At 50.5% G+C, this 27,871-nt stretch overlaps 1 protein-coding gene and 1 long non-coding RNA gene across 2 annotated transcripts; one reads left to right on the forward strand and one right to left on the reverse strand.

Annotated features, from left to right (window-relative positions):
- Window positions 1–8: 8 nt before the first annotated feature.
- Window positions 9–27,869, reverse strand: DDX27 (DEAD-box helicase 27). Its single transcript, XM_084887091.1, has 21 exons — window positions 27,686–27,869; window positions 25,003–25,149; window positions 22,821–22,880; window positions 22,419–22,584; window positions 15,719–15,762; window positions 15,498–15,584; window positions 14,731–14,836; window positions 13,818–13,991; window positions 13,040–13,190; window positions 10,214–10,313; window positions 9,936–10,077; window positions 8,361–8,514; window positions 7,447–7,528; window positions 6,867–7,044; window positions 5,548–5,654; window positions 5,259–5,361; window positions 2,984–3,078; window positions 2,765–2,888; window positions 2,141–2,228; window positions 457–531; window positions 9–253 (listed from the first exon to the last, which is right to left on the reverse strand). Exons 1-21 carry the CDS (start codon window positions 27,776–27,778, stop codon window positions 235–237), a joined length of 2,295 nt encoding a protein of 764 aa, XP_084743217.1. The 5' UTR covers window positions 27,779–27,869; the 3' UTR covers window positions 9–234.
- On the forward strand, window positions 10,331–12,118 carry LOC311624223. Its single transcript, XR_014795271.1, has 2 exons — window positions 10,331–10,664; window positions 10,865–12,118. It is a non-coding gene; the product is annotated as an uncharacterized lncRNA (long non-coding RNA).
- Window positions 27,870–27,871: the final 2 nt, after the last annotated feature.

Below are 27,871 nucleotides of genomic sequence, written 5' to 3' on the forward strand. Positions count from 1 at the left end.
ATTCCTACCCCGGTCAAGCCCCCATTGCCCTAGTGTCTCAGTATATTCTTTATGTAAAAACTAATCAGCAAGAGGGAGCCTTGGCTGACTTTTTCTTTCTTAATGTACAAATGACACAAACTTCTTAAAGTTTTAAACATTTTTTTTTACAAATGGAGAAAAGATCAATCCAAGATGACTTCCCACAAAGAAGGATCTAAGGGCCATCCCATGAACTTCTTCAGGCCACCCCGGCTACTTCCTCCTTTTGTACCTATTAAGAAAACCAGAAGGATCAGTCAAATACATGATGATGAAAGGAGACTAGACTCTGGATGGTGAGCACACAATACAATATTCAGAAAAATGTATCATAGAACGGTATCTAAAACATCATAACCAATGATGTTTTTTTTTAAATCAGAGTAAAAGGCCAGAAAGTCATAATGTTTGATCCTCCAAAGCTGCAAACATTACCTGGATTTAGATTTGAAGTTTCCTCCTCGTCTCTGGTGGGACAAGCCTAACTGTTTCCTTTCTTCAAAGGAGGGGCTATAGGTGAGAGAGAAGACATGATGCTGAAATGGCAAACTGTTGGAAAAACGGGTGGTCTCACCCCCACTAAATCCAGCTCCCACACATAGCAGAAGAATCAATACATGCATCATTTTCAGATCCTAAGGTTCTCAGCCTGTGTGTGTTTCTACGTGATAGTATGGATTTGTGCAAGTAGGGGCCCAGCTTTAAAACAAAACTGGAAGAGGCTCTACCCTTCCTTCTCATGTATTTAATAAAAGTACTTGGGAAGGGAAGTGTAGTCTAACCCCATCCCAACCCAGCCCAGGGGAAGTGGGAAGAGGAGGGATGAACACATTCCCAAGAGCAAACCAGGATCCTTTTTATGAGGTTCTATCACTCTCCTGAGGAAGAGCTCTATTTCTGAACCAAAAATGTGCCATTGTATTCCAAGGCAGAAGTCTCAACACCTCTTTTCCTCCTGTTCTCACCCTGGGAGGTCAGACGGAAGCCCCTGAAATTATATATTACTAGAGACCCGGTGCACAAAATTAGTGCAGGGGGGAGGGGGCGGCCCCTCAGCCGGACTGCACCCTCTTGCAATCTAAAACACTGACTCCTAACTGCTTGCCTGTCTGCCTGCCACTTACCTGGCCTGCTACCTGATTGCCCCTAACCACCTATGCCTGCCTGATCACCCCTAAGCACTTACCTGCCTACCTGACCACCCCTAACTAACTGCCTGCCTACCTGATTGCCCCTAACCGCTTGCCTGTCTACCTGATCACCCCTAACCACTTGCCTGTCTACCTAATCGCCCCTAGTCTCTAACAACTCTGCCTGCCTGATCACCCCTAATCACTCTGCCTGCCTACTTGATCGCCCCTAACTGCCTCTGCCCTGGCCCCCACTGACAGAGCTTTGTCCAGAAAAACATCCAGAATGATGTCCAGAAGGTCATTTGGCTGTCTGGTCTAACTCTGCTTGCCTGGCTGACGCACCCCTAAGCCCTCTGCCTGCCTGTCTGATCACCCCTAACTGCCTCTGCCTTGGCCCGCGCCACCGTAGCTTCTTCTAGAAGGTCGTTCACTATCCGTTCTAATTAGTATATTATGCTTTTACCTACACTAATAAAAGAGAAACATGCAAATTGACCATCACTCCGCTATGCCCACCAGCCAATCGGGGGAATATGCAAATTAGGACAAAGATGGCGGCTGCCCAGCTGTTCCAGGCGCAGAATGGACAGGCAGGGCAGGACACCTGCTATGAGAGGGAGGGCAGGAGGAGTGGGAGGTTGTGAAGGGATCTACAGGAACGGCATTCCAGTTGCAGCGAAGACGAAGACAAGACAAAGATGGCAGACTCCAGCCAGAGTTTGCAGTAAAGACAACAGACTCCGGCCTGAGTCTGCAGCAAAGACGAAGGAGGCAGACTCCGGCCTGAGCAAAGGCCTGGGTCCTGGGTGCCGGAGGAAAACAAGTGCAGGAAGCCAAGGGAAGGAAGGCCTATTGCACGAATCTCTCCGTGCAACAGGCCTCTAGTTAAAGGTATCTGAGATAAAGCTAACGGTATATGAGAAGTGGGAGTGAGGAAGGAGGTTTCATCAAAATACCAAGAGCTCCATAATGACTCAAACCCCTACCCAGCTCGATATTGTTTCAGGGCCTTCTTGCTCGTGTTGGTGAGTTCTTCATCAAATACAGATTTCTTCACCTGCTTTTGCTTCATGGCTGTGCAGAGAGAGAATGGGTTAGATGTGTCCTCTTAGGCCCAAGCTCCTAAATTCCCTTAAGCTCAGGGTAATGGTCCTAAGTTCAGTGGATGCTCTGGACTGATGATTTATTGACATGAAGGTGAGACATCAGATCCTGGCAAGAAAGGGATAAGGAATCCGAAGTACCAGGTGTGAAGGAACAACTCCAAAGAATGTTTGTGCGTCCAAAGGGAAATGGACCACTTACATGTGAAATGGGTCAAAGACCACCTACATGTCATTTGTCCCTGATCTGCTCCTCCATGTGGCTACTGGTAAGGACTTAGGCTCCAGAGTCCTAAAAGCCTGGTTTCAAGTCCTAGCTATTTCCACTAACCACAAGTCACTGCACCACTTGGAGGCAATAAAGGTATAGCTGTATACACTAGTACGTATTCATTACTCAAAAAATGTGGGCTCTTAACACCATCCCTCCAAAATTCTCCCTGACTATAAACACAGGTTTCAGGGAGAACCTCCTCACCAGCCCCTGTGGGCTCCCCATATGCCTACCAGGGCCTCTTGCTGGCTCCTCCTCAGGCATTGCTCGGGCTCGCTTGGCTCTGCGATTCCTCTTGGCCAGCCGCTCAGCAAACATCTGTGCCTTGAGGATTTCGAATTGGGACCTTTCCTCTGCCTAGAGAGAGGATGACATGTGAGTATGGAACACATTAGGCAGCCCTGACCCATTGCACTGCGCAGGGACCCAACTCCAAAGGGGAGGCCACTCACTGTCATCTCTCCTTTTTTCTTGGCATCCTTCATAAACTTCTTCCTTTTCTTCTTTCCCCGTAAGGCCAAGTCAAACTCCTGCAGAGCCTTAGCAACTGGGATGAGAAGAGAGCATGAGATTTCAGGTAATTTTATATCTTCCTTTAAACTTACAGCCAGGCCAGTATGGCTCGGTGGTTGAGTGTCAACCTATGAACTAGAAGGTCAAGGTTGCGGGCTCCATCCCCAGTAGGGGGCATGCAGGAGATAGGCAATCAATGATTCTCTCATCACTGATGTTTCTACCCCTCTCCCCCTCTTGTTTCCTCTCCCTGAAATAAAATTACATTTAAAAAACAAAAAAAAAACACCACATTAATAAGTACACAGATTTTAAATTGCTGCTTCTCATTTAAGAAGCAGCAATTGCTTACTTTCTTGGTGATTACCCCAAGAAATGAGAATGAGAAGCAGCAATTGCTTACTTTCTTGGTGATTACCCCATCTCACTAAATAGCATGCTTGTTCCACTATTTCTCAATTCATTTATTTGAGACTTTCATTATCTATCTATCTATCTAGCTCTTGATGTGAAAGATAAGGACTTAGTTCAGTTATACCCCTGCATAGTTTTAACTCTACTAGAGGCCCAGTGCAAGGATTCATGCACTGGTGGGGTCCCTCAGCCTGGCCTGCGGGGATCGGCGGACCTCCGAGCCACCACAGCCTGGCCTTACCCGCCATCCTGTCAGGCTTCAGCCCCGTCTGCATCGATCCCGCACAGCACAAAGTAGTGCACAAAGTGGCAGGCAGCCAGGGAGGAGCCCAAGCCCCGGTTGGGAGCTGTGCTGCTCCCGCCCATCCCAGCCCCGCTGTGCCTGCCACCACAGCAGCTCGGGTGCATAGGGGGAGTGTCTGCAGGAGAGGCTCGCACCCCCGCAGCTCCTCTCGCCAGCAGCACTCCCCCTGTGGGAGTGCACTGACCACCAGGGGGTAGCTCCTGTGTTGAGCATCTGCCCACTGGTGGTCAGTTAGCATCATAGCTACTGGCCAGTTGGCCGGTTATCTAGTCATCGGGTTGCTTAGGTTTTTATATATATAGAGATTTTTAACAAAATTTAACAGATACACCCTAATTTTCTGTCCCATCGTATACAGGCAGTCTTTTTTAAATTGCTGATACAATATTTTTGGAAGGTAATTTTGCAATCCCTAACAAAATAATAAATACATATAACCTCTGACCTACAATTCTACTCTAAGGGCTTTATCCACAAATCAAATATATTTGCTTAATTGTGCAAGGGCATCTGTACAAAGTTACTCACTACATGAATTGTTAATAATAGCAAACTATTAGAAACAACCTCAATATCCCTCAACAGGGGACTAATTAAATAAATTATAATCAACACATTTGATGGAAGATCACACAGCCATATTTAAAAAAAGGTAGCTATACATGTACTTATATAAAATCATCTCTAAGCTATAAAATTAATTGAAAAAAGCAAGGTATAGAACAACGTAAATTCATTTGTGATTGTTAAAAATAGAGAAAAGCAGGAAATATCTAAAAATATTTTCCTGCCTCTTGTGGCAAAATATATAACATAAAATTTGCCATTTTGCCCTGGCCAGTTTGCTCAGAGGTTAGAGCACTGGCCCATGCACCAAAGACTCAATCCCCAGTGTGGGGCATGCAGGAGGCAGCTGATCAATGATTCTCTCTCATCATTGATGTTTCTATCTTTCTCTCCCTCTCCTTTCCTCTCTGAAATCAATAAAAAATTTTATTTTAAAAAAAGATTGCTTAAAAAAAAACAAAAAAAACTCCCTCTCCTACTCCCTGGTAATCTCTATTTTACTTTCTGTGTCTATGAATTTACCTGATTAGGTATTTCATATAAACAGAATTATATTTGTCCTTTTGTGTCTGGATTAGTTCACTCAACAGGTTTGCACAATTCATCCTTAACCATATGCACCACTGGGGGGAGGCAATGGTAAGATATGTACACAGATAATTAATTTAAAAAAAAAACATATGCATCACAACTTATTTACTGAGGAAGACTATTCCATTGTATGTATACACATTTTGTGTCTCCATTCATCTGTTGATGGACATGGGTTGCTTCCACCCTTTGACTACTGTGAGTACTGCTTCAATGAACACTAGCGTGGAAGTATCCATTTGAGTCCCTGTTTTCAGTTCTTTGGGGTTAGATTGAGGAGTGGAATTGCTGGATCCTATGAATTCTATGTTTAGCTTTGGAGGAACCTCCCAACATACTTTTTTCCTTCTTCCTCTCTTCTTTGGTCTGGAACCAGCTCCTCTCAGGCTCGTTGTTCTGTGCCTCCTTCCCCTTTTCCAGGAGACGCTTTGCTGTGTTGATCTGGGGGGACAGCAAAAGGGTGCCTGCCATGGAACCTACATCTGATAACATATAACATGGCAGTTACAGGAAGCCATTGCCCGCAAATGCTTGGGACTCTGATGATCTGTTTGCAGACAAAGGATTTCAGAGGGGCCGATGCAGTGTGCTTATCGAGAGACCCTGGGGACCAGAGCACAGTCTCACCTGGGCTTCCGAATGTTGCATCTCTTTCTCCTCAGCCTCCAGCTGCAGAACTGCGTATATATCTTTCTCCATTTTCTCAATTTTGTCCCGAAACTTCAAGATGACATCTTGAGGGGAAAAAACAAAAAATATTTTAAAATAAGGGTGAAGCCTATGTAGCTGGTGAAAATAATGTATATATGTATTTAGGGACTTAGAAAATTGTGGATTTTTTGTGCATGTGACTTCTCTGCTTAACAGCCCTCCAACCCCGCCTGAAGATTTCCTGTTGCTCTTAAAATAAACTATAAACTTCTAAGCATGGCCCCGCTGACCTCTCTGGCCTTCTGCCTCCCCATGCTCACTGTGCCTCGGGCCCTCTGGCCTTTCTTCCCTTTCACTCACACACCAAGTTTGCTCCCGCCTCAGGGGCCTCGCCCTGGTGTTCTCGGCTTGGCACACTCTGTCCCCAGACCACTCAGGGCCACCTCATTCTTGTCGTCTAGGACTCATCTCAAATGCCACCCGTTCAGAGGCTTTCCGAAACAGCTTTTCTAAGTAGGTTCCACTCCCCCTGTAGTTCTAAATGACATCTTCTATTAGCTTTTTTCTTATGTCTTTCCCCACCACAGGATCAGCTATTTTATTTCCTGCTGTATCCCTGATACCTAGAATAGAATAAATAGCACTAGGCATATACAATAGTACTCAATAATTGTTTGCTGGCTGAATGAATTAAATGGGGGAAAAAAAAAAAAAAGGTCAGACAAATATGAAAGGAAAAAAGGTCAGAAAGGATATGTATCTAAATACTAACAGTGGTGAGATCCTTAACTTACAATTACATTTTAGCTCTTACTATTTTTATAACTAAATACACACACAGACACACACACACACACGCACACACACACATATATATATTTAAAAAAAAAAAAAAAAGGATGTGCTTTAAAAGACTCCCATGAATGAGAACAAAAAGAATGATAGCCAAGAAAAAAAAAACATGAATGCTGACCTCCTCACCTTTTTGTCCCTAAGGTCTAGGGGACAGGAGGGAATCAGTGGGGATTTTGCCCTAAGAGCGAACTTTCTTCCCAAAGAATGTAAAATACCTATGAATGAGGCACTTGAGGCATAAGTCTGCCATGAGTCTCTTTTACACACAAAGTCTGAAGCCCAGGGGAGAGGTAACACCTGCCCAGAGTCACCCAGCAAGGAAGTGGCAGAGCAGAGATTCAAATTTGGCTCCTGACTGCAAAGCTCCTGCTCTCACCCATGATCTTCTGCCCCTGCCCCACCTATCCAAACTGCCCCGAGCTGCTGCAGTGTCTGCTCACCTTGGGGAAGTATCCGAGCCTTCACAGGAGCCTTGGCGGCCTTCACAATCTCCTTCAACATCTTCCGCTCCTCTTCTCCCACCAGAGAGACCGAACGCCCAGCCTTGCCAGCTCGCGCCGTTCGCCCCACCCGGTGGACGTAATGCTTGATGGTGTTGGGCATCGTGAAGTTGATTACCTGAAAAGGTCAAAGTTGACCATCATTCGTATCTGGGAGTTGGAAAAGAGTTGGAACACAAGGAGGCAAAAGGACTCCCACGCAAAGTTCAAGGAAGATGGAGCCTGCTCACCGTTTTTTTTGTGTGTGTATGTGTGTGTTTTAGGATTTTTTTTGTTAATTCTCACCCAAGAATATATTGCCATTGACTTTTCAGAGAGAGTGGAAGTGAGGGGGAGAGACAGAGAGAGAAACATCAATGTGAGAGAGACACATCGACTGGTTACCTCCTGCACTCGTTCCAACCAGATCGATAGAGTCTGCAACCGAGGTACATGCCCTTGACCAGAATTAAACCTATGACCCTTCAGTCCACGGGATGACACTCTACCCACTAAGTCAAACCGGCCAGGGCCTACTCACCGTTTTAACCCCATCGATGTCAAGTCCACGGGCTGCCACATCTGTGGCCACAAGAATGTCAATCTGTTCATCCTTAAAGCGCCTGGAAATAACCACAAAGAGATGTTCATTCAGATTCCCAACCTCATTAATGCTATTCATGAGCCTAAGCCAGCAGAAAGAACACAATTCCATTTGGAGTCAAGCAGCAGAGTGCAGACTGTCATAGTGGGGACAGAGCCTCAATGTCAGCCCATCGACATTCACACTCCCCCTTAAACAATCCATAAAGTGGAGCAAACGTCATTTTGTGTATACCCCTTACACAGTAATTCCTATGCATATGGAAGTTTGGGAACCACAGAACTAGATTATATAGGAAGTAGCATATGCAAATGTCTCAGCATTCAAGAGCTCTTCTTTGGAAAACAGCTCTCAGCCATCTATGACGGATAGGGATCAGTGGGAGAGCTCTAAAAGGTTCCTCCTTGCCCCCCAGGCTGACGCCATTTTGTGAGAATTAAATGAGAAGGCACACAGAAAAATACACAGCATAGGCCTGGCAAACTAAATGGTCAAGAAATGGCGACCAGCTTTGATTCCAAATTCCCTTCCATCAGACTCGGGTTTGACCACTGCTCTGGAGCAGCTGTAGACAAAAATGTATGCTGAGGTATGCTGAATCGTCCCAAGTCAGAATCTCTTTCCATGGCACACTCAGCAGCTCACATATACAGGCCTTGGGGCATGATTTACCTGTTTTATGAGACTATGGAGTCAGTTCTGAATGTACCTAAGACATGGGAAACTGTGCTACCTGTGTCTCTATTACTCTAACACAGCTTTGGGTGGTGTTCTCCCTCATTTGAATTAGGAGAGCCTCTCTGACCTGCCCAGGAAGGGTGGATAGGAGCCAAGCCTAACCGCAAGTTTACCGGAGGGACTCCAGCCGCTGGGTCTGTGACAGGTTGCCGTGGAGCTCGCCCACCTGCAGCCCCATGAGACCCAGGAGGATGTGCATGCGGTGGGCCTGCTTCTTGGTCTGGGTGAAGAGCATCACGTGGTCGGTGAAGGTCCTTGTCAACAGAGCTGGCAAGGAGAGAAGAGTGAACCAGCAGCCATCTCTGAAATATACTCCCTCCTCGCCTGCGAAGTGGTGCTGTGCCGGCATCAAGGAGACAGATGGGCGAGACCCCTACCCGTGTGATGCTCATATTCCAGGGCTGAGACAGAAAAGCGAGTCCTGCCCTTGAGAAAGTGAAGGGAGGATGGGAGGTAGCTTCAGCACCGGCTTCTCTCAAGCTGAATGACAAGGCAGGATCATCCATGAGAAGATTAGGGGAAGACTCCAGGCAGAGGAGAGAGCAAACGTAAAGGCCCCAAGGACAAGCCTGTGGGTTTGAGAAACTAAAGCAGGTGAGTGTGGCCAGAGTGCCAGGCAACAAGGCCAGAGCAAAGGCAACAAGGCCAGAGCAAAGGCAACAAGGCCAGAGCAAAAGCAACAAGGCAGGCAGGGGCCAGACCAAGAGGGCCTTGCAGAACTCACTAGGGAGCGTGGATTTTAGTGTAAGAGCAATGGAAGACACCAGCAGGCTCATTTGTAAATGATCTGTAGGTGGAGAGTGGATTACCAAAGGACAAGGGTGGAAGCAGGACAGGCATCTAAGAGGATGCTAGTCCAGACAACACAGAGCAGTGACCTGGACTAAGAGTCAAAGCTGAGGAGAAATGGCTGGGAGTTCAGTAGGACATAAGGCCTGGATGGTGGGAGGAAGGTGAGGCGATAAAAGAAAGGGAGGAAAGACATATCAAAAGTGATGGAGTGGCCGAAACCGGTTTGGCTCAGTGGATAGAGCATCGGTCTGCGGACTGAAAGGTCCCGGGTTCAATTCCGGTCAAGGGCATGGTTGCGGGCACATCCCCAGTGGGGGGTGTCCAGTGGGGGGTGTGCAGGAGGCAGCTGGTCAATGTTTTTCTCTCATCGATGTTTCTAGCTCTCTATCTTTCTCCCTTCCTCTCTGTAAAAAATCAATAAGATATATTTTAAAAAAAAGAAGAAGAAGAAGAAAGAAAGGAAGAAAGGAAGGAAGGAAGGAAGGAAGGAAGGAAGGAAGGAAGGAAGGAAGGAAGGAAGGAAGGAAGGGAGAGCCGGGACCGGTTTGGCTCAATGGATAGAGCGTCGGCTTGGGGACTGAAGGGTCCCGGGTTCGATTCCGGTCAGGGGCATGTATGTTGGTTGCGGGCACATCCCCGGTGGGGGGTGTGCAGGAGGCAGCTGGTCGATGTTTCTCTCTCATTGATGTTTCTAGCTCTCTATCTCTCTCCCTTCCTCTCTGTAAAAAATATTAAAAAAAAAAAAAAAAAGAAAGAAAGGAAGGAAGAAAGAAAGAGAGAGATGGCGTGAAGGAATTGGGTTAGGGGAGGCTGGCTGGAGAAGGCTGCAGTATGGCACTCCTGAGGTCATGGGAGTCGAGCACCCCACCCTGCCCAGCCCCACCCTGGGCTTTCACCTGCCACAATGGCTTCCCGGTCCCCTTCCCGATTTGGCCGGATCCGGATGAACTCCTGCCGCAGGAAGGGGGCCACATCCGTGTTACTGTTCACAAATATCCGGACGGGGTTCTTCAAGGAGACAGAAGCCAGATCTTTGACCTGCCAGGCACAAAGACAGGGATGCTCACCAGCCTGTCAGGGGGGGAACGAGGGGGATACCCACCCCCAGCCCAGACCAGAGTTCTCTGAACTGTCTTCTCTACTCACTCCACCGAGGAGATTCCCCACAGCCCACCTCTTCCGTCATCGTGGCCGAGAAGAGCATAGTCTGGCGGTGATGGGAACACATTCGGATGATCTCCTTCATCTGCTCCTCAAAGTACTCGTCCAGCATCCTAGTGAGCAGGGAAGGGGAGGAATCAAGAGAAATGGGCTAAGCTCGCTTCTGCCGAAGGGCAGAAAACATCAGACAGGCAATATTTTGATGTCATTGGTTCTGCTTCAGACTCCTTTATTTACTTATTGGCATTAATAAGATTCGCTAAGAATTATCATTTGGCCACATTTGCTTAACCTTTTTTTTTTTTTTTTGGCTGAACGATTTGCAAGTAAGTTGTAGACATCATGACACTTTACACCTAAATATTTCAGCATACATTTCTTAAGAACAATGACCTTCTATATAATCACAATGTCATTATCACACCCATGAATTTTAAGTTTGAATAACATCATCTAAAGCAGGGGTCCTCAAACTTTTTAAAGTGGGGGCCAGATCACGGTCCCTCAGAGAGCTGGAGGGCCGGACTATATGAACTACTAATCTCTACTGTAACACCTTGGCTGCGCTCACTGCCCAAAAAACCTGGCGGGCAGGATCAGACTCCCCTGGGGGCTGCATGTGGCCCGCGGGCCGTAGTTTGAAGACCCCTGATCTAAAGTATAGTCCATATTCAAATTTTCTTAGCTATTCCCAAGTATCATTTTGTAGATGTCTTGTTATTTAGTCTAGAAACCAAAGTTCCTATGTTGCATTTGGTCGGCATGTCTCTTTAGTCTCCCTTAATCTAGAAGAATCCTCCTAGCCTGTTCCACACTCTGTATCTATTTCCCAGGGAATGTATTCAGTAAATCACTACAGGAAGAATGTGTAGGGGTGCAGATGTGCACCTCACTCCCAGTCCATCAGGAGATAAAGATCATCAGTTTGAACACTTGGTTAAGAGGTGTCTGCCATGTTTCTCCACTAATAAGGAACCTTCTTCTCTTCGTAGGTAGTAGAAATCCGTGAGATTACTTTGACTCCAGGTTTTTTCAAATGATGCAGTTCTTTTTTTTTCTTTTTTTTTTTAAATATATATTTTATTGATTTTGTACAGAGAGGAAGAGAGAGAGATAGAGAGCCAGAAACATCGATGAGAGTCATCGATCAGCTGCCTCTTGCACACCCCCTACTGGGGATATGCCCGCAACCAAGGTACATGCCCTTGACTGGAATCGAACCCCAGACCCTTCAGTCCCCAAGCCCACGCTCTATCCATTGAGCCAAACCGGTCCCGGCTAAATGATGCAGTTCTTTACAGTATTTCTTCCTCCAGGTCAGGCTCAGTTGAGAATCAGGTATTATAATACATTTATTTGTCATGTTTCCTTAGTCTCTTCAATCTAAAATTTCCATTAGCTTTTCCCAGTCTTTTAAGATGCTGATGTGTTTGAAGAATGCAATTTCCTTCCCCTTTAAAACCTGAATCAGATCATGTTCCCTTGCCTGAGAACAATCTCCTTTACTTCCTTCAGGCCTCCAGAATGGTTCATTTGCTCTGTCGGTCAATTATCCAACACTCGCTGAGCATTTGCTGGATGCGGCAGCAAGCAACACCAAGCCAGCCCTTTATGAAACGATGTTCTAGAGGCGAGGTAGGACACAGCCACCACACCAGCATTCAGGTAACCATAAGGGAGGTCAGAGAGGCTAGCGAGACATAGCACCTCAGAGAAGGGGAGGATGAAGTGGAGGGCAGGACCTGTGCTCAGATAAGTGACAACGTGAGCCGAAAACGAGGAAAAATGAAGTCATTCCAAGCTAATGAAATGGCAAATGCAGAAACCCCAAAGTGGGCAAGTGCTGACAGGATTTATGGAGGTTTTGTGCAGTGTGAAAATGAGAGACACAAATGACATTAAGAATTTTGGCCAGAACTAATAGGACTACACTGCTGATCATGAGATGGGAAGAGAGAGGGAGGGGCATAGAGATCTTGGTTAAGACCTGTTCACTTGGAGATGCTGCAATTTGAGAGTAAACTTCAACAGGCTTTAGGGTTTTTGTTGCCTCCTTCCCCTACCCCACCTCCTTCATTAGTCTAGGGCCATTAAGACTTTATTCTGTTCAGTCATTGAGGAAAGAGGTGAGCAGATGGGACATATATGAGAGGAAGGGAGGAGGGGAAGAGGAGGGAAGTAGTAAGCCACACATCACACTGAGAGAGGCTGTCTGTGGAGTCCTCACTATGCGCTGGCACTTATCCCAACTTACTCCTTGAATCCAAGATTGGTGCTATTCTTACCCCCGCTTACAAACAGGAAAAGATTTGCTTTAATAATCTAAAAATGTCCCCAAATTTCAGGAAGTGGCAGAGCCAGGATTTGATCTACTTTCCCTTTTAACCGGCACATTACAAAAGGAGAAAGAGAGCAGGATAACCTGGGCTAAGAATGGACAAAGGCCCAAATGGGAGCAGCTGAACTGGTGAGAGCCATCCTATATAATAAAAGCCTAATATGCAAATCAACCAAACAGAGGAATGACTGGTCACTATAATGCGCACTGACCACCAGGTGGCAGACACTCAGCCCACAGGACCCAGGCCAGCCAAGGCAGGTACGGGGGTGTGGGGGGGGGGTGGGCAATCACCCTGCCAGTCGCCCTGCAAATGGAAGCATCTGGCAGCAGCGGCAGAGGACAGGGCTGTCCTATCACTCCGCCGGTTACCCCACAGATCAGCCCTGATTGATGTCCCTACCCATGCACGAATTTCACGCACTGGGCCTGTAGTGTAGAATAATCCAGGGAGGCAGGTTCCCATCCAGGGCTGTGGCCCATGGGACATCAGATCAGTACCTGTCGGCCTCATCCAGGATGAGCACCTCAATGCTACTCAGGTGGAAGGAAGGGCAGTTGTGGAGGTGATCGATGAGCCGGCCCGGGGTGGCAATGAGGATGTCTGGCGCTGCCCGAAGAGCTGCTTCCTGAGACTTCACATCCAGACCACCTGCGAAGAAAAAAGCAACCAGTTCAGTCATTCGCCGCTACTGACTGAGCCCTGCCACCTGCCAGGTCTCACGCCAGATGCAGAAGAAATAGCAGAGAATACAACTGACAAAGGCCCCACATGGGTGGATTTTACAATCTGTTTGGAGAAACAGATTTGCTAACTACAATTTTATTAAATGCAAAAATCAAAAAAGATGATGATACAATGGCACTTCCGATCCAAGCATCTAAGAATTTAGAAAAACAGCTGCAAATCTACATCACCTTTGATTTCCCATGGCATACGGAGGGTGAAATGAAGTTTAGAAAACATTATCCATATAACATCAGAAAAATTCTGCCCCAAACAATAGTTGATTCATTATTCATGCAAAGCAGAAATTGTACCAAGAAAAAAATTTTCCCCATAATTTTGAAGTTTCATTCTGCAAGACTGGTGAAGTCTCGATCAAATCCTCTCCCCACTTCTCCCACAACCTACTATAAAAACACATCGTCCACTTTTTAAGTGGATTCAATCACATAAAGGCTTTCTTGGCACCCGTCAACCTCAGAGAGTGGGGCAAATCCATCCTCCTCTGTGTGATGGTCTCTCGGGGCTGGCAGCCCTCGGCCAGATACTCACCCACAGCGAGGCAGGTGGTAATGCTGCAGAACTGAGCCAGCTGCTTGGTGACGGAGTGTACCTGGATGCCCAGTTCTCGGGTGGGAACCAGCACGAGCACGCGGGTTACTGGAGCCTGGCGGGGTTTGTAGATTAGACGCTCCAGGACGGGCAGTGCGAAGGCAGCAGTTTTACCTGGAGACAAGGGCAGGGAGAAAGCAAGGAGAAGAGCTTCAGTCCCTTCAAGGTTTAGGTCTTCACCTGAGCACAGAAATACGTATGATAGCTATGGGTCACAGGTTGCAGGGGGTCTAATGAAGGTCTTCTTCTTTTAATTCTATCAGGGTATCACCTTGACTATGACCACCCGTCTCTTCCATGACAGGCCTCTTCATAGGAGGAAAGTTTTTATAAAAGGGATGCTCAATGCAACACTGTATATTAGTGCAGTTAATTATATAGTAAAAAACAGTCAAGTTGAACTGGCAACCCCTTTGGTGCACGAGACAATGCCCAGCCAAGGCTATAGTCAGTTTTTGTTTTGTTTTATAAGGGAGTTACTAAACAGAATATGTAACGTTATTACATTAAAAATTATATTTGTGGCCCTGGCCAGTGTCCTCAGTGGTTAGAACATCAGCCCCCACACCGAAGGGCATATGTGGAAAGCAAACCAATCAATGTGTCTTTCTCACATCGGTGTTTCTCTCTGACTCTTTCTCTCTCCCCCCCTCTTTACTTCCCTTACGCTCTAAAATATTAATGGGGGGGGGGGGGGGTCCTCAGGTGAGGGTTAAAAACAACAACAAATCAAATTTATATTTATATATTTATTAAAGGGGACTTTTGGTCAGTCAACGTAGAGCCTGTTTTTGATTGAACATCCTCCTTCTGCCTCCCTCCCCCTCACCCCCAAAGTCCCTATCCTTTTCACCTGTCCCAGTGGCTGCACAGGCACAGATGTCCTTCCCCAACAGTCCCACGGGTATGCACGCCTTCTGGATTGGGGTGGGCTGCTTGAAGTTCATGGCTGTAATGGCCTGAAGGAAAAAGAGAGAGTTAGACAGAAGAGTAGGGAGAGTCTCAGCATGAAACAAACAAGGCATGTTTCCCAACAAGTGGTGTCTTAGTCATTCAATCCACAAGCATTTATTGTGCCTCTTGTGTGTGAGGCACAGTTCTAGGTACTAGAGAATATAGCAGTAAACAAAAGAAACAAAAACTTTGCCCTCAAGAATCTTATAATCTGATAGAAAAAACAGACCAAAACAAACACGTGTCATATGGAGATAAATGCTATAGAGAAAGATGGCTGGGGAGGGAATCAGTGCAATTTACAGAATATTGTCAGGGAAGCAGTGGTTACTGAGCGGAACCCTGAAAGAGGCAAAGAGCAATGAAAGCAGATTTGTGAAAGGATCTTCCTGGCAGGATGAAGAGCAAGTGCAAAGTCCCTGAAGAAGAAGTGCATGACCTGTGTGAGGGCCCTAGAGGAAGCCAGTATGGCCAGAGCAGAAGAGTGCTAAGAGACAGCATCATAGGGGCCAGAAGGGCCTCACAGGCCAAGATGAGCTTTCTGTTTAAGAGGGTTGCCTGGCAGCTGTGTGGACAAGAGAGTTTAGGGAGGCAAAGAGCCCAGGTTAGGAAGCTCAGTTACAGGATGACTGCAATAATCCCACAGTTGTCAAATGAAGCCACTACCTTCAGAAGAGGGCGGGAAAGGTTCATGTCCTGGAATGAGAGGTTTTCATCATACTGAGATGCATCTTCAAAAAATCCTCCTGCTTCCTACACCAGAAAATCAAAAGACAGAATGAGAATTCAGAAAAAAGAAAAAAAAAGGCCCCAGAAAACAAACCGACCTTAAAATCCTTTTAGGATGTAAAAACAAGCTGCATACTGTTTTCCAAGCCCACACTCACTTGTCCTTTCTTCTTCTTCTTCCGCTCCTTTACTTTGAGTGTGTCTATGGAGAAAAAGATAGCTGATAATCAGGGCTCATCCTTACTGAGCATTTACAATCTGCTAGACACTGTCCTAAGTGCTTTATGTGGACAACTTGCTGCAGGGTGCAACTATCATTAGCCTTATTTCAAAGATGGGGTCACTGAGAGGCAGTGTAAATAGGAAACACACTGAGTTACAGAGACCAAGTTCTCAGCCTCTATGCTATACTATGATGCTTTAGCTCTTATGTGCCAAAACCGGTTTGGCTCAGTGGATAGAGCGTCGGCCTGGGGACTCAAGGGTCCCAGGTTCGATTCTGGTCAAGGGCAAGTACCTTGGTTGCAGGCACATCCCCAGTAGGGGGTGTGCAAGAGGCAGCTGATCGATGATTCTCTCTCATCGATGTTTCTAACTCTCTATCCCTCTCTCTTCCTCTCTGTAAAAAATCAAAATATTTTTTAAAAAAAATACTTATGGGGGAGAGGATCCAAGATGGCTGCTCGGGTAGACACCTAGCCGCAGCAGCTCACAACAATTTCAATGGAATACAACTAAAATGTAGAGTGGACATTGCCCAGAGCTACAGGTAGTCGACTGACTGAAAACTCTACAATAGGAAGGAGGGAGAAAACCAGAAGGAAAATCAGAGGAGCTGAAAAAAAGCCTAAGGTACGGAGACATGCTGCGCGCTCGCACGCACGCACGCGCGGAGAGGTCGCAGCCAGAGAGGAGGAGAGGGCGGGGTGCTGCCTGGCGTTCCCTAGCAAGAAGGAAATAGAACCCCCAGCCTGGGCTGAACCCCCGAACCGGCAGCGCTGAGCCCCAAGTTATGGGCCAGACCCTGGGGACCCAGGCTCCGGCAGGGGGAGACAATCCCGGGGGACAGCGAAAGGCGGGGCCCCCGGAGTCGCGAGCACATGGCGCGCAGAGGACTGAATGTTGACTCTGATGCTGGATTACCCTAGCCGGAAGAAACAAAGCCTCCGGCGGCGGCGCTGAGCCTCAGTCCAGACCGCCCCGAACTCCAGGTCTGGGCTAGTCCCTGGGGACCCAGGCTCAGGCAGGGGGAGACGGAGCTGTGAGGTGGAGTCCTGGGAGCACGGCGAAAGGCCGAGCCCCCGGAGTCGCGCACACTGTGCGCAGAGGACGGTCTGTTGACTCTGATCCTGGACTCCCCTAGTGGGAGGGAGAAAGAAAGCTCCAGACTGGAGGAACGCGACGAGGAGCAGGAGCCCCTGCTGGACACCGGCCAGCCAGGCGCCAGCAAGGAGCCGGGCGACGGGGCCCCCATGTGGGGGGGTGCCCCTGAGCCTTCGACTGCTGAGCGCGGGCAACGGAGCCAAGGACAGGGGCTGCTTCCTGGGCGGCGCCGACCCCGGTAACAGGCTGAAGCAGCACAGGAGCCTGCGGAGATCAAAGGGGTGCCACAGGCCAACCTGCTGAGCTCCCAGGACAAGGAGGAAGAAACCAAAGAAGTTCTCAATGTGAAGAAATCAAGTGAGAGCAAATGATAGTAAAATTACTTAAGAAAAAATACCAAGAAGATCTTGAAAAATCAAAGACTAAGTCAGAACTCAACGCACCAGCCAACATTGCAACATAAATGCGGTTTTTGTTTGTTTTTTTTTTTAAAAGAAGAAAAAAAGAGAAAAAAGAGACAGAATGTTGGAACAGCAGCGACCAGGCCTAGAGTGGCCAGGCACAAGGCAGTGGCAGCTGGGCCCGGAGCAGCAGTGGCCAGGCCCCAGAGCAGCAGCAGCCAGAACAAGAGCATCAACGGCCAGCACTGGAGCAGACAGACCTGGGGCAGTGGCAGCCAGGCCTGAGGCAGAGGCGGCCAAGCCCAGGGTGGCCAGTCCAGGAACACTCAGACCCGGAGTGGCTGGGCCCGGAAAAGCCGGGCCCAGAGCAGCCGGGTTGGGAGCAGCCAGGCCCAAAACAGCAGTAGCCAAGCACGGAGCATCCAGGCTCGGAGCGGCCAGGCTCGGAGCAGCTGGGTCGGGTGCGGCCAGGCCCGGAGCAGCGGCTGCCAGGCTGGGAGCGGCCAGGCCCAGAGAAACAGCTGCCAGGCTGGGAGCGGCCAGGCCCGGAGCAGCCGGGTCGGGTGCGGCCAGGCCCGGAGCAGCGGCTGCCAGGCTGGGAGCGGCCAGGCCCGGAGCAGCCGGGTCTGGTGCGGCCAGGCCCAGAGCAACAGCTGCCAGGCTGGGAGCGGCCAGGCCCGGAGCAGCCGGGTCTGGTGTGGCCTGGCCCGGAGCAGCGGCTGCCAGGCTGGGAGCGGCCAGGCCCGGAGCAGCCGGGTCGGGTGCAGCCAGGCCCGGAGCAGCGGCTGCCAGGCTGGGAGCGGCCAGGCCCGGAGCAGCCGGGTCTGGTGTGGCCTGGCCCGGAGCAGCGGCTGCCAGGCTGGGAGCGGCCAGGCCCGAAGCAGCCAGGTCTGGTGTGGCCAGGCCCGGAGCAGCGGCTGCCGGGCTGGGAGCGGCCAGGCCCAGAGCAACAGCTGCCAGGCTGGGAGCGGCCAGGCCCGGAGCAGCCAGGTCTGGTGCGGCCAGGCCTGGAGCAGCGGCTGCCGGGCTGGGAGCGGCCAGGCCCAGAGCAACAGCTGCCAGGCTGGGAGCGGCCAGGCCCAGAGAAGCCGGGTCTGGTGTGGCCTGGCCCGGAGCAGCAGCTGCCAGGCTGGGAGCGGCCAGGCCCGGAGCAGCCGGGTCTGGTGCGGCCAGGCCAGGAGCAGCGGCTGCCGGGCTGGGAGCGGCCAGGCCCAGAGCAACAGCTGCCAGGCTGGGAGCGGCCAGGCCCGGAGCAGCCGGGTCTGGTGTGGCCTGGCCCGGAGCAGCGGCTGCCAGGCTGGGAGCGGCAAGGCCCGGAGCAGCCGGGTCGGGTGCGGCCAGGCCCGGAGCAGCGGCTGCCAGGCTGGTAGCGGCCAGGCCCGGAGCAGCCGGGTCTGGTGCGGCCAGGCCCAGAGCAACAGCTGCCAGGCTGGGAGCGGCCAGGCCCGGAGCAGCCGGGTCTGGTGTGGCCTGGCCCGGAGCAGCGGCTGCCAGGCTGGGAGCGGCCAGGCCCGGAGCAGCCGGGTCTGGTGCGGCCAGGCCCAGAGCAACAGCTGCCAGGCTGGGAGCGGCCAGGCCCGGAGCAGCCGGGTCTGGTGTGGCCTGGCCCGGAGCAGCGGCTGCCAGGCTGGGAGCGGCCAGGCCCAGAGCAGCCGGGTCTGGTGCGGCCAGGCCCAGAGCAACAGCTGCCAGGCTGGGAGCGGCCAGGCCCGGAGCAGCCGGGTCTGGTGTGGCCTGGCCCGGAGCAGCGGCTGCCAGGCTGGGAGCGGCCAGGCCCGAAGCGGCCAGGTCTGGTGCAGCCAGGCCCGGAGCAGCGGCTGCCGGGCTGGGAGCGGCCAGGCCCAGAGCAACAGCTGCCAGGCTGGGAGCGGCCAGGCCCAGAGAAACAGCTGCCAGGCTGGGAGCGGCCAGGCCCGGAGCAGCCGGGTCGGGTGCGGCCAGGCCCGGAGCAGCGGCTGCCAGGCTGGGAGCGGCCAGGCCCGGAGCGGCCGGGTCTGGTGCGGCCAGGCCCAGAGCAACAGCTGCCAGGCTGGGAGCGGCCAGGCCCGGAGCAGCCGGGTCTGGTGTGGCCTGGCCCGGAGCAGCGGCTGCCAGGCTGGGAGCGGCCAGGCCCGGAGCAGCCGGGTTGGGTGCGGCCAGGCCCGGAGCAGCGGCTGCCAGGCTGGGAGCAGCCAGGCCCGGAGCAGCCGGGTCTGGTGTGGCCTGGCCCGGAGCAGTGGCTGCCAGGCTGGGAGCGGCCAGGCCCGAAGCGGCCAGGTCTGGTGCGGCCAGGCCCTTAGCAGCGGCTGCCGGGCTGGGAGCGGCCAGGCCCAGAGCATCAGCTGCCAGGCTGGGAGCGGCCAGGCCCGGAGCAGCCGGGTCTGGTGTGGCCTGGCCCGGAGCAGCGGCTGCCAGGCTGGGAGCGGCCAGGCCCGGAGCAGCCGGGTCTGGTGTGGCCTGGCCCAGAGCAACAGCTGCCAGGCTGGGAGCGGCCAGGCCCGGAGCAGCCGGGTCTGGTGTGGCCTGGCCCGGAGCAGCGGCTGCCAGGCTGGGAGCGGCCAGGCCTGGAGCAGCCGGGTCTGGTGCGGCCAGGCCTGGAGCAGCGGCTGCCGGGCTGGGAGCGGCCAGGCCCGGAGCAGCCGGGTCTGGTGCGGCCAGGCCCAGAGCAACAGCTGCCAGGCTGGGAGCGGCCAGGCCCGGAGCAGCCGGGTCTGGTGTGGCCTGGCCCGGAGCAGCGGCTGCCAGGCTGGGAGCGGCCAGGCCCGGAGCAGCCGGGTCTGGTGCGGCCAGGCCCAGAGCAACAGCTGCCAGGCTGGGAGCGGCCAGGCCCGGAGCAGCCGGGTCTGGTGTGGCCTGGCCCGGAGCAGCGGCTGCCAGGCTGGGAGCGGCCAGGCCCAGAGCAGCCGGGTCTGGTGCGGCCAGGCCCAGAGCAACAGCTGCCAGGCTGGGAGCGGCCAGGCCCGGAGCAGCCGGGTCTGGTGTGGCCTGGCCCGGAGCAGCGGCTGCCAGGCTGGGAGCGGCCAGGCCCGAAGCGGCCAGGTCTGGTGCAGCCAGGCCCGGAGCAGCGGCTGCCGGGCTGGGAGCGGCCAGGCCCAGAGCAACAGCTGCCAGGCTGGGAGCGGCCAGGCCCAGAGAAACAGCTGCCAGGCTGGGAGCGGCCAGGCCCGGAGCAGCCGGGTCGGGTGCGGCCAGGCCCGGAGCAGCGGCTGCCAGGCTGGGAGCGGCCAGGCCCGGAGCGGCCGGGTCTGGTGCGGCCAGGCCCAGAGCAACAGCTGCCAGGCTGGGAGCGGCCAGGCCCGGAGCAGCCGGGTCTGGTGTGGCCTGGCCCGGAGCAGCGGCTGCCAGGCTGGGAGCGGCCAGGCCCGGAGCAGCCGGGTTGGGTGCGGCCAGGCCCGGAGCAGCGGCTGCCAGGCTGGGAGCAGCCAGGCCCGGAGCAGCCGGGTCTGGTGTGGCCTGGCCCGGAGCAGTGGCTGCCAGGCTGGGAGCGGCCAGGCCCGAAGCGGCCAGGTCTGGTGCGGCCAGGCCCTTAGCAGCGGCTGCCGGGCTGGGAGCGGCCAGGCCCAGAGCATCAGCTGCCAGGCTGGGAGCGGCCAGGCCCGGAGCAGCCGGGTCTGGTGTGGCCTGGCCCGGAGCAGCGGCTGCCAGGCTGGGAGCGGCCAGGCCCGGAGCAGCCGGGTCTGGTGTGGCCTGGCCCAGAGCAACAGCTGCCAGGCTGGGAGCGGCCAGGCCCGGAGCAGCCGGGTCTGGTGTGGCCTGGCCCGGAGCAGCGGCTGCCAGGCTGGGAGCGGCCAGGCCTGGAGCAGCCGGGTCTGGTGCGGCCAGGCCTGGAGCAGCGGCTGCCGGGCTGGGAGCGGCCAGGCCCAGAGCATCAGCTGCCAGGCTGGGAGCGGCCTACCCCGGAGCATCCGGGTCGGGTGCGGCCAGGCCAGGAGCAGCGGCTGCCAGGCTGGGAGCAGCCAGGCCCGGAGCGGCCGGGACCGGAGCAACCGGGCCCAGAGCAGCCGGGTCAGGTGCGGCCAGGCCTGTAGCAGCAACAGCCAAGTCCAGAGCAACTAGGTCGGGAGTGGCAGTGACCAGACCCGGAGCAGCTGGTTGTGGAACGAACCAGAGCAACAGAGGCCAGGCCCGGAGCAGCCAGGCCCGAAACAGCTTGCTCCTCGCCTGTCCCTGCCCACGGCTGCCTCTCAGACAAGGCTGGAAACTTTTGCAGGAACTTGAGGGTCTGCTGAATCAAGTGATGAAGGCTTAGATCTGGATGTGTTGAGTTAGTATAACGCTGGGGTGTTGATCTGTGAGTGCCTTGGGTGGGGCCTGGAGGAGGCTGGTTGACCTATTTGGAAATGTCTTTTGTGTGAAGTGTATCATTGGGCATGTGGAGTTATTATTGATATGAGAAAATGCTAAGTAACAGATTTACTATCTGAAAAGGGATTTACTATCGGGGAAAGGGAGGGAGGAAGAGACTGAACATAAACTGTGCACCTATGGATGAGGACAATGGGGAATGGGGAGGGGGCAGAGGGTGGGGTGGGAACCTGGTGGAGGGGGGAAGAAATGAGGAACCTTTGTAATAATATGAACATTAAAGATTGATTAAAAAAAAAAAAAAAAAAAAATACTTATGGAATAGCCATTACGTGGCTGGACCCATCTGATGAGGGATGTGGGGGCCCCAGCACCCAAATAAATTCAAGTTACAGAGGTGCTGGCAGCTGTGTGAGGCTGGAGATGAAGAAAAGAGTAAATTCTGCCAAAGCCGGTTTGGCTCAGTGGTAGAGCGTCCGTCTGCAGACTGAAAAGTCCCAGGTTCAATTCCGGTCAAGGGCATGTACCTTGGTTGCGGGCACATCCCTGGTAGGGAGTGTGCAAGAGGCAGCTGGTCGATGTTTCTCTCTCATCGACGTTTCTAGCTCTCTACCCCACTCCCTTTCTCTCTGTTAAAAATCAATAAAATATATTTTAAAAAAAGAGTAAATTCTGCCTACTAAGTACAACCCTAACAAAAACTCAAGAAAAAAGAGAAGCTTACAGAAAGGAATTCAACATGGAGATCTTAGATTTAACTGCATGAAAGAGCACAGCAAATCCTACAAGTAGAGGCGGACACTTTCCAAAGTCCTGTTCTTGTTTCCGACAGCAACACGGCATCACCTACCTGCTTTGGTGAGGACATTCTCATCCGCTGATGAGTAGTCGGTCTCTGATTCTTCATCTCCTGAGCCTTCCTCATCGTGCCCTTCAAGGCCTTCCTGCTCCTCCGGTTCGGAGCCCTCCTTTGCTTCTTTCTCCTTCTCTGACTTCCCAGACTTGGCTTCTTTGTCCTGGGAGGAAAAGCAGTTCTAATAAAGTAAGGCAACTACAAACTTCAGGACGTCCAGGACCCACGCAGAGCAACATTATGCGAGGTGGATTTCTAATGACATGGACAATGGACACACGGAAAAGCCCGCCCGCACCAGCCACACTTCCACTTAGGCTCGAAGAGAAACAGTGGGAGGTGTCGAGCCTACAGCTGCGGGCTTAGCTGTGAAGAGAAGTAACTGCTTTGCCTTCTCACCTCCGTTTTCCTTTTCTTTCGAACTTTCTCAATCTTCTCATCTAATGTAGTGGCTGCCCTCTGCAGGTAAAAATACAGAGATGAAAATCACATACATATGGGAAAGAAAGGAAGCAAGGTTTCTCTCAGGGTCTGATCTCAGCTATGAATGTTCAAAAAGACTGTCTGTCCTTGGATACATTAATCAATCATAAATTATTGACAGCCAGAAACATTAAATAAGTGGTCTATTTATGAAAAACTTTAAATTATCTGAAACCAATAAAGACATTCACATTTTAGAAGGTGTTTACTATTCAGAATAATACAATTACTAAGAGATGCCACATCGGAATACTACTCAGAAAAACTTACCAACTACCAAACAGACATAAATTAGCATATTAATTAAAAAGTTGAAATATGAACAAATTCAGGTAATGCTGGATAGTAATAAAACTTTAGAAAGGGTAAGTAATGGCAGGCCCCCTTTATGCTCAAAGCTCCCTAAATTGTGATGGCACTACAGTTAACTGTGTAATTATTTGTCTAGTTATTTTCCACACTGATAACTGTAAGCTTTATAAGACACAGTCTTTAATTTCATTGGGTCCATCTGAATAAAAAAAAAAAAATGAAATAAAACCAAACACCTCAAGAGGACCTTGAAAACACAATGCTGTTTTATTTCAATCAGAATAAGGACAGCAGAGCCTGATTAAACTGCTCTGAGCAGGCAATATTTCTCTTCGAAGTGCATGAAATATAAAATAATTTTCATGCATCTTCTAGTTTGTTAACCAAACTCATCGAGAGAAGCATGAGATCTGGGCAGATAAGCAGATGACAATGACATTTGTGGGAGCTTTAGCTACGCTGTGTGGGAACCAGGGGCCCTACACATGATGTCATATGAGATTACCTGGCAAGTGAGAGAGAATGACAGTAACTGTGGGACAGAGCCTAGATATTAAAATATCACTACCGCTGAAACCGGTTTGGCTCAGCGGTAGAGCGTCAGTCTGCGGACTGAAAGGTCCCAGGTTCGATTTCGGTCAAAGGCATGTACATTGGTTGCGGGCACATCCCTATCTGCGGGCTCTCTATCTCTCTCCCTTCCTCTCTGTAAAAAATCAATAAAATATATATTTTTTAAAAAACAAAACAAAAAACAACACAAGGCGTGAACAACTTAAAAAAAAAAAAAAAAGACCATTTTTAACATAGTTTTGTCCATTTTTTTAAAGTCAAGCAATTTACGGTATATGTAATGCTTGGTATTTCTAAACCATTGAATGGTATTATCAGGTTTCCTCGAAGACTTTTTCGCCCCACATTTTTTTTTTTTTAATATATATTCTTTATTGATTTTTTACAGAGAGAAAGAGAGAGAGATAGAGAGTTAGAAACATTGATGAGAGAGAAACATCGATCAGCTGCTTCCTGCACACCTCCCACCGGGGATGTGCCCGCAACCAAGGTACATGCCCTTGACTGGAATTGAACCTGGGACCCTTCAGTCCGCAGGCCGATGCTCTATCCCCTGAGCCAGACCGGTTAGGGCTTACCCCACATTTTAATGTCTATAAAATCAAGAAGAGTCTCTTTTATTATATAAACTGAAGTTAGACTGAGCTCACCAACCTCTCCTCCAGGAAAAGCTGTTATGAACATTTTAAGGAAGGCAATAAAACATTATTGATACTTTTAAATATTATCTATAGATCAATGAATGAGTTTGTAACTAAAGTCTACAATAAATACATTTGCAACATTTTGCATTTGTTTGGTTTTAATCGAGAATGTGAGTAATTTATGATCACTTCCTATCCCATCAAAACTAAACCACAGACCTAGCTGGTTTGGCTCAGTGGATAGAGCGTCGGCCTGGGGAATGAAGGGTCCCAGGTTCGATTCCAGTCCAGGGCACATGCCTGGATTCGGTCCCAGTAGGAGGCATGCAGAAGGCAGCCAATCAATGATTCTCTCTCATTACTGATGTTTTTCTCTCTCCCTCCCTCTCCCTTCCTCCCTGAAATTAAACAACAACAACAACAACAACTATAGCACATATTTCCAAACAACAACAACAACTATACCACATATTTCCAAAAAAAGTTTCCATATCTGCTGAATGTAAGCAGATGGCAAAGACAGTGAGCTTAGGGTTAGAACTCTGAACACTTGGACTGCCTAGCACTACCTTCTTCTTGAGCTGGCTCATAACATCGGCCATGGCCCAGCTGCCATCGTACATTCCCTCCTTCTCAGTGAAAATGAAGTCCGGGTTGAAATCAGCGCTGCGGTTCTTCTGTAAGGCTTTCTGCTTTCTGCCCAGCACAATGGGCCCCTGGGAAGAGGAAGAAAAGTGTGACTATGGGGCTGAGGTGAGAGAACACTAGAAAAGGAAAAAGAAAATAGGGGTACCCAACAAGAGAGAAATCTACAAAGCAAAAATCGACAGATGACACAAAGAAACCAACAAATCTGTAATTTTTATTTGAGATTTTAACACAGCTCTCTCAGTAACTGATAGGTCAAGCAGACAAAAAATGAGTACCTCTGTAGAAAATGTGAACAACACAATTATTAAGCTTCATTCCAATGAACATATAGAGAGCAATAAACTTACTATTAGAGAATAAACATTTTTTAATATATATTTTATTGATTTTGTACAGAGAGGAAGGGAGAGAGATAGAGAGTTAGAAGCATCGATGAGAGAGAGTCATCTATCAGCTGCCTCTTGCACACACCCCATTGGGGATATGCCCGCAACCAAGGTACATGCCCTTGACCGGAATGGAACCCAGGACCCTTCAGTCCCCAAGCCGACGCTCTATCCAATGAGCCAAACCGGTCTTGGCGAGAATAAACATTTTTTTCTGGGCACATCTGGAATAATTGAAAAAACTGATCACGGAATAAACCCTTAAGCAAATCTTCAATAAGTTTCAAAAAAAAATCAATATTATACAGAATTTGTTCTCTGACCACAATTCATTTAAGTTAGAATAAGTAACAAAAAGATGACTTAAAAACATCTGGAAAGTGGAAAGAGGACTGGCTGTTCTATGGCTTCAGAAGGATAAACTGAGAAGAAAAAAACTGGAGAACTGCCCTGGCCGGTTTGGCTCAGTGGACAGAGCATCGCCTGTGGACTAAAGGGTCCCAGGTTCCATTCCAGTCAAGGGCACATGCTGGAGTTGTGGGCTTGATCCACAGTAGGGAGCGTGCAGGAGGAAGCCAATCAATGATTCTCTCTAATCATTGACATTTCAATCTCTCTCTCTCCCTCTCCCTTCCTCTCTGAAATCAATAAAAAAAATATATTTTTTAAAAATCTGGAGAACTAAAGAGTGCTATACTGACACTTTTCCTTGAGTTAAACAACCTCATAAAATCTCTGATCCTGCTGAAACCGGTTTGGCTCAATGGATAGAGCGTCGGCTTGGGGACTGAAAGGTACCGGGTTCGATTACTGTCAAGGGCATGTACCTTGGTAGGGGGTGTGCAAGAGGCAGCTGATCGATGACTCTCATCAATGTTTCTAACTCTCTATCCCTCTCTCTTCCTCTCTGTACAAAATCAATAATATATATATTTTTTTAAATAAATAAAAATAGAAATAAATCTCTGATTCTAAATTTCATTATTAGTAGTGATTAAATTTCTTGGGTATGTCATTTAACTACTGAGTTGTATAGCACCTCATTCTTGACATTTTGCATTATCAATTGCCATATTTGTTTTACCCCTTTATTATAAGATTTCCGTTCAAGAATTTAAAAGATCTTGCCAGGACCGGTTTGGCTCAGTGGATAGAGTGTCGGCCTGCGGACTGAAAGGTCCCGGGTTCGATTCCGGTGAAGGGCATGTACGTTGGTTGCGGGCACATCCCCAGTTGGGGGTGTGCAGGAGGCAGCTGGTCGGTATTTCTCTCTCATCGACGTTTCTAACTCTCTATCCCTCTCAATTCCTCTCTGTGTAAAATCAATAAATCAATAAAATAAAATTAAAAAAAAAGAATTTAAAAGATCAAAAAAGATTTTTTAAAGAATTAAAAAGATCATTCTGGCTGCTAAGTGAATACACCGGAGAAAGAGCTGGAAACCAGGTATGTTAATATTCTGGGTATCCAGGCACAAGCTGGTAGGGGCCTGTGCTACGATGAAAGCAGTGTGGCTGGAGAGGGGAGAAGCTTAAGAGAGATTCCTGAACTAGCTGTCAGAACACTGGAGGGGGAGAGGAGGAAGAAGCTGTCAAGGATGACCTCTAAGGTTTCTGGCTTGAGATGGAGCAGACTGGGAAAGAGGGAGAGAGTAGAGTTCAGCTTTGGACCAGCTGAATTTCGTGGAGGCCACAGGACGCCCAAATGCAGGTGTCAAGTAGACAGATGTGGTCGCAGAGAGGAAAACAACCCGGTGGATCTTTGAAGGGTGAGCATTTTTTCATGACACGGATCCCTTTTTAATTGTTCATTGCTATGTCCCACGTGCTCAACAAATGTAACAGATATAAGTATTGACTAAATGCTGTCATAACGAACGAACGCATGACCGCAGCTCCTGGAGCAGAAACCAGGACCTGTTTCGCCTCTGGATCTCTGTGACTCGGCCTGGGGGAAAGATCAGTTCAGCGAATAGGTCCTGAGCTCGCCAAGGCGGCCGGCACGGCAGGCACCGCGCGGCGGAGAGGAAAAGCTCGTGGCGAGCAAACTGAGGAAGATCTTGGGGTCCCGGTGAGACCCTCGGAAGGACACATGCCGGCCTGGCTGGGGAATGCTGAGGATGTGGGGATGGAGCAGAGGGATCAGAGGTTAGGGAAACTAGTCAGGGAAACCTGACCGTCCGCCGCTGCGCTCCCACCCCGCGATCGGCTCCTACCTCCTCCTCCTCGTCTCCGGAGTCAGACTCGGGCGCCACGGGCACCTCGTCATCTTCGCCGATGGTCCCGACGAAGCCCAGCTCCGCCAGCATGCTGCCGCCGCGGTCCCTTTCGGAAACCAGCCCACAGCACCAGGTGGCCCTCACTTTTCCGCGAACGTCCCCTCGTCACGGCTACGTCACTTC

Source organism: Pipistrellus hanaki (genome assembly GCF_964339955.1).
Source record: "Pipistrellus hanaki genome assembly, chromosome: 6".
NCBI lineage: Eukaryota > Metazoa > Chordata > Mammalia > Chiroptera > Vespertilionidae > Pipistrellus > Pipistrellus hanaki.

Bases quoted from the DNA above. Each gene is read 5' to 3' on its own strand.
- DDX27 (XM_084887091.1), bottom strand. From the start codon at position 27,778: ATGCTGGCGGAGCTGGGCTTCGTCGGGACCATCGGCGAAGATGACGAG. The intron at 10,314-13,039 runs GTACTGATCTGA...CCTGCTCACTAG, and splicing joins ATCCTGGATGAGGCCGACAG to GATGCTGGACGAGTACTTTG. The intron at 532-2,140 runs GTAGGGGTTTGA...TCTCACCTATAG, and splicing joins CTGAAACAATATCGAGCTGG to CCCCTCCTTTGAAGAAAGGA.